This window comes from Haliotis rubra, unplaced genomic scaffold (assembly GCF_003918875.1).
Source record: "Haliotis rubra isolate DU_JTF1 unplaced genomic scaffold, ASM391887v1 Scf6, whole genome shotgun sequence".
NCBI classification, from domain to species: Eukaryota; Metazoa; Mollusca; class Gastropoda; order Lepetellida; family Haliotidae; genus Haliotis; species Haliotis rubra.
The window spans coordinates 3,660,973-3,667,299 of NW_025767301.1; the positions used below are offsets into that span (position 1 = coordinate 3,660,973).

Genomic DNA, 6,327 nt, shown 5'->3' on the forward strand with positions numbered 1-6,327 from the left:
ATGTGGGAAAATACAACATTTACTTCATGGCATCCTATTCTTCAGTTTTAGCTCAGAGAAAACATTCATACTTATTTTCATCATAAAAATATATTTCAGTTTGGGTATCACAGGTAAGAGGTGAACTTTGAGTGACCCACATATGTAATCACTAGGGCTGCGCAATATAACCGGTTTACCGGTATTTACCGCTTCAGACATGAAAACGATACGTATTGCGATACGCTGATCGAAAACCGGTATTTTGACATGCATTCGGAAAACCTCGTAACACTCGGAAATCTTCGGATATTTCCGTTTTTTTAATTGTTCTTTTCCCTGTTTCATTAGTGCCAAATGTTACTTACATTTTTTCGTTGTCATGATTAAAAGTTTTTATAAAAGGTTAATCAATCATAGTGATTTTGTTGTGTTTTTGCTTTATAATCAAGCATTAACTCGATTATAAGTAGTTTTTGTTAAAAAAAATAATCCTTGCAATATATTGCAATACATATCGCAATATACGCTTCTGCATCGCAATATATCGCAATATGAAAATTCTCTGCAATACCCACCCCTAGTAATTACCAATAATGATTGCAACAAACTGAGGAAGGCTAGTGCTGGAAGGTCGGCCCATGTCTGCTACAATATAACCAGGGACACTTACAACATAGTTACATGACTAATGAAAACATAATTTCAAAAGAAAAGAGCAGCTTCATTTGAAATTGAAAAGTAGCCCCAGTGAGAAGGGAGACAGGGAACATGTGGCTGGACTGAAGGGAAAATAACATGGTTCGAGGACAGGGAGACAGAGTAAGCACTTACCTGTAGAAGTCTTTAATTAGTCCCTCTTCATACCTGGACAGCATGTTGTTGAGATAGCGTTCGTGGATACCAAACAGGCATATCAGGTTGCTCGCTGGGACAGGCTGTGGGGAGTGCAGATTAACAAAAAATGTAGTTTGGAATTCAAATTCAGAAATTAGTACCATCAAAAATCAATTTCTAAAACACTTTGAAAGGTTATCTTGTTTGCAAATTTCAATGCCAACATTTAAACCGAAGGTTTCTTCAGTCCAGTTTGAGGGAAAGATGCAGCTTTTGCCGACATTTTGGTCACATCAGTTGGAGAAAGACTGATACAGGTGGAAAATGATTAAATTATTTGTTAAACTTGCCAACATTGTATGGACCATATCAGTCCTTGAAAATAAATAAAAAAATAGTTGGATCTCTGCATCTAAGTGGAAGTAACTCCACAGAGAGTGACCACTAGTAATGGTTTCTTAACATTACAAGTCATAACACTATCAACCAATCTTGGCACTTAAGTAACGACTTATCGTAAGACAATGCAAAAGTTGTAAATATTAACATTGCTTTCTGGAAAGGCCATTTGATCTCAAATATTCTTTGTTATTAAATTCTTACTTAATTGACATAACCAACTTGTATGAGGCTGTATTGTATCAACTGGTTATCAATGACAGTTACACTCAATCAGGGCCACTTGGCTACATATGGTGGCCCTTGTCTGGGCATGTACCTGTTTGGAGAGGCAGGTGATGGTCTCAATGGTGTTGTACTGGTTGAGATGAAGGCGGAAGTAGCAGGCATCAGGTCCAGCCTCCCCTGAGATCAGCTCACGCCCCTAACAACATACAACAGCCATATTCGAGAATGGGTTGGGTTAAACATCACTGTATGAATATTTCAAACACATCATGTCCTGGAAGACAGCCCAGTTTGGTAAAACCTATGAGCAAGGTATTGTGCTGACAGACCAATGAACATAAATGTACCAAATCAGAGAGTCAATCCTGAAAGCCAGTGGATCCATCTATCACAAAGGGGGGCAACTCTGCACAAACTATATCAGGCTATGTGTACACCTATTGTATTATATTTTTTAAGCCTTTCAAACACACTTCTTTATCAGTGGGTTAATAAGATTACTTTCAGAGAAATGTTCTACACATATCAGAAGATGTTTTATAATGACTACCGGCTAAAATATTTCTAGAAACACATAGTTACATATTTGCCATTTTAACTTGAAAAGAATGAATACTGATGTATTTACAATGCTACAAACACTATGTATATCAGTTATTGAAGGGTCAAGGCATGTGCCATGGTCCAATTGACAGCGGGTAAATCATAAACATGCTGTCACAGGTGGTGCAGACTGATTGTAACAGCCCTTATTTTTTAGGTATTATTTTCACAAACAATAACGACAAATCATCTCAGCATATCATACTGCATCCCACATTGAATTCCTATTCCTAGTGTGCATAAATGTATAGACAAATCATATGAGGCTTTTCAATTTGGACAGACCAAAGATATTACAAGTGGTGTTTTGCCCCAAGCATTTCAATATCAAGTAATTAATTATGCTTCTCAGGCAGTGGGGTAGCCTAGTGGTTAAAGCGTTCGTTCATCACGCTGAAGGCCCGGATTCGAATCCCCACATGGGAACAATGTGTGAAGCCCATGTGTGGTGTCATCCACCACGATATTGCTGGAATATTGCTAAAAGCTGTGTCAAACTAAACTCACTCGCCCTAACACTATACTTCTCAAAAACAAATTTAAGGACCACAGTGCCATGATTGATTACCTGTAGTTATATGCAAGACTTTAATTGTCCTGAACCTTGTTAGTGTATAACATAAAACAACATAAGGACTCTATGCAAGGCTGTCACAGTCAACAGTCCCTTCCCAAATAATACATGAGTGTTAATGTTAACAAAGAGTTATCTGCCCTTGGATTAAAATCCAGAAAAGAAGCCGAGACACAGACGAACACCAGAAACATGACACATGTATGGCAACCAAACGTTCATCATTAGCCAGCTCTTCAGGCAAGCATGGAGCACATGGGACGTATTCTACCTCTGAATCCGTCAAAGTCAAGGACGCATTTACCCAGACATCTCCCAGTTAATTTGCAGGACAAATTTTTGTTTTTCAGAAAACCATTTTTTGCCACCTCATTGAAATAGAAAGGTTTTGGGTGGGATACAACTGCTTGAACGGAAGGTAGCTATACTGGTAGCATGAAACAGACATGGTCCATAGGTGTATGTGTAGGTGTATCGATGTATCGATATTCAACATGGAAACCACTCAGGGTGTGACAACAGGCATCCAGCCTGACAACTTGATCCCATCCTCGATAATCTCCAGGGTATACGCTACGATTACTCTCCACTATACCCTGGATGCATCCACGGCTTGGCCCGATGATTTTATTACCTCCCTTGGCTGGCTTTTTATCCAATCAGGTGTCTATGCTGGGAAGTTGAGCGAACCAATCAATACTCACTTTCGCTTCTTAAATTATCTAACCGTTTAAACTTGGCAACACAATTGATGCAGAGGTACTCTGAAAGAGGTAGAAGGAGTTCTTTCATATATTTTTTTAAAGTTTCAGATCCGTCAATTTGTCAGTATGGTTTCCCCATAAATATGAGTGGCACTGCGAACAAACCTTCGCGACTGTGACCGCTATCTTTGTTGACACTGGCAAGCTCGGATGTAACGGCGGCTTAGCTGATTGGCTACTGTGAGAATGTGGAGCCAGCAAAGGGAGGTCATATAATTATCGGGCCAAGCCGTGGATGCATCCAGGGTATAGTGGAGAGTGATCGTAACGTATACCCTGGAGATTATCAAGGATGACCTGATCCATGCAGCAAGGGTTGCATGTTTTAACCCTGGATCTGCCTGTGATAATTACACACTTACATAGTCGGACTGAGCCATGTGCACATCCAGGGGGACAGGAAGGCTGGGTTTGGCCACATGGAGGTAATGAAGACCACCTGAAAGTACAACAGTTTCAGTCATAATTGAGCATTTCAAAAACAGAATCATCAGCATATAGATTGATAGATAGACAGACAGACAGACAGACAGATGAGGCCGAAAGTACAATTGTAGTCCAATCAAACACAGAACACATCTAACAGACATATATGTAACACATCTGAAACAGACCTACAGAAACTCCTACCTTTGAAGGGAGTAATATGTGACACCATTTCTGGTGTCCCCACCGTAATATTGCTGGAATATTGCTAAAAGCAGCGTAAAACTAAACTCACTCACTCACCCCAACCTTAAAAATATGCCAAAAGATGATGATGATGATGATGATATAAATATACACGGTAAAATAAACATGTGACATGTCCTGTCTTCACTTCATTAAAAAATTAAATATCCTCATATGCCAAGAAAATACAGAAACAGTCTGTTAATCCTTTGAAGCCAGACCAGAGTAAATATGTCAATATGTCTGATGTGGAGGAGCAGAGCTCTAACAAAGGATCAATGTGGGTCAAGCGTCGCTGTCTATTTGGTAAATAATCAACAGCACAACTACAGGCTAGTTAAACAGGATGTATTCTTAAGAACAATCAATAGGCAAACAATGGGAGAAAAAGTTGCCCATCCTGGGTTTAAATAGGCCTTCAGGTGTGGCCACTCTGTCAGGAATCTATAACCTTGTCCTGAACGCTTCATCATAAGTAAACATGATGTATGTCTTATAGGGTAGTTATGATGAGCACATTTCTATAGTTCCAAATTCCACCCTGCCAGTATAGCCATAACATTACCTTCATTACCAATGCTAGTGGATCTGTGAGTGTGCTAACAAGTGTAATTCTCAACTTCCTGGGGAGTATACAATTGAAGCCTAACAGGCAGTGGAAGATTTACAGTCACATTACCATCTCATTCTAATGGTTACACTGCATAATGAACTGCATATACAAACGAAATCACTTTTAGTGTAGGGCAGACCAGAAGGTCCAGAAACTCTCAGGAGTCAAGCTTGCACCAGATCACATAGGTCATGCTTAATTTAGAAATCTTTAACTAATTTAGTAAAAAACACATTTTTCTGTGCATAGGAAAATCAAGCGTGTTAACTTGCACTTAACACAATTAGAAAGTATTCTCAGTTAATTATCGAACTAGTCTTAATTGTTTATTTCTTAGTATTTTAAGGTTATTATCAATTGAGTAATTTCATGACAAGTAATTGATTGATTGACTCAAAGTATTATTTATTATTTCTCAATAATAACAAAAAAACAGATTCATTTCAACAACTAAAGAGCAAAAGGGATACACAACTCCAATACAAAGGCTCACTTAGACAAATGGAACCGATCACACTCTTCCTTGGTCCATGAGTTATCACATAATGGGTCAGGTAATATATCACACAATAATGGTAGATATTGATATAATGGTCATATAACATAGGCTGTAGTTACATTATAGCTCAAATAATACCAGCAAGTTGAACCTCCATTAACCCCACAGGCAAGTAGAGTTTGCAGGCTTTACCATAAGTATTCTTATGTTACCAACACTCAAATAACAACAATAATAATAAGTCAGTTTATAATGCTCTAGTGAATGCTCATGGTGGCCCCTGCTTATGATCCTGGTCGTATTGTGTATTTTGTACACCGCTTCTAGCAATATTTCAGCAATATCACGGCAGGGGGACACCAGAAATGGGCTTCACACATTGTGCCCATGTGGAAACTCGAAACGGGTCTTCCGTGTGACGAGCGAACACTTTAACCACTAGGCTACCCCACAGCCCCCCAGCTGCTTGTGAAGAATGTTAACATTTAAATTACTATCTCATCCTACTACGTACCGGTTCACTGATTAGTGTTCATGTCGAAAGTCTCTGTCTAGTCTGTCATTATCATATCATAATCTGTCTCTTGGGCCTAGCAAACCAAAGAACAATCATCTGGGATATAAACCCATTATCAGTGGATCCTACAATGTCTGCAAGTAATTTCTGCCCAAGACCACTGAGTTACTGATAAACACGAAGCCAAAACACAAGTTACAAAACACAAGTGTTCCTGGGCTGAAACGTATTTGGCATATGCTCAAGCATGAATGAAGAGAGGTCTATTCTGTAGTCATTGAGAGTGTGGATGTAAGGACCCTATATACCCAAAACCTTTGATTGGTGAATTTAACCTAAGGTAATACTGACTGACTGACTGACTGAGTTTAATTTTACGCCGCTTTTAGCAATATTCCAGCAACATCATGGCGGGGAAACCAGAAATGGGCTTCACACATTGTACCCATGTGGGGATTCGAAACCGGGTCTTCGGCATGACGAGCCAACGCTTTAACCACTGGGCTACCCCACCGCCCCCCTAAGGATATACATTGTACACAGAGAAAGTTAAAATATAGGGTATATATGAGGATAACTGATCAGCTTCCCAAAAGGTTTCCGAGAGGTTTGCTGCTATAGATTTGGAATCTAATTATCTCC

At 39.2% G+C, this 6,327-nt stretch overlaps 1 protein-coding gene across 2 annotated transcripts in view; it reads right to left on the bottom strand.

The window, feature by feature from the left end:
- LOC124255285 (cilia- and flagella-associated protein 61-like) overlaps nucleotides 1-6,327 on the bottom strand; it is a 95,278-nt gene that overhangs the window by 10,342 nt on the left and 78,609 nt on the right. For both annotated transcript variants that reach the window (XM_046689154.1, XM_046689153.1), the window contains exons 26-28: nucleotides 3,747-3,823; nucleotides 1,535-1,639; nucleotides 814-917 (exon numbers count right to left, since the gene is read on the bottom strand). In XM_046689154.1, coding sequence (XP_046545110.1) covers nucleotides 814-917; nucleotides 1,535-1,639; nucleotides 3,747-3,823 — 286 coding nt within the window. The remainder of the gene's footprint in view (nucleotides 1-813; nucleotides 918-1,534; nucleotides 1,640-3,746; nucleotides 3,824-6,327) is intronic.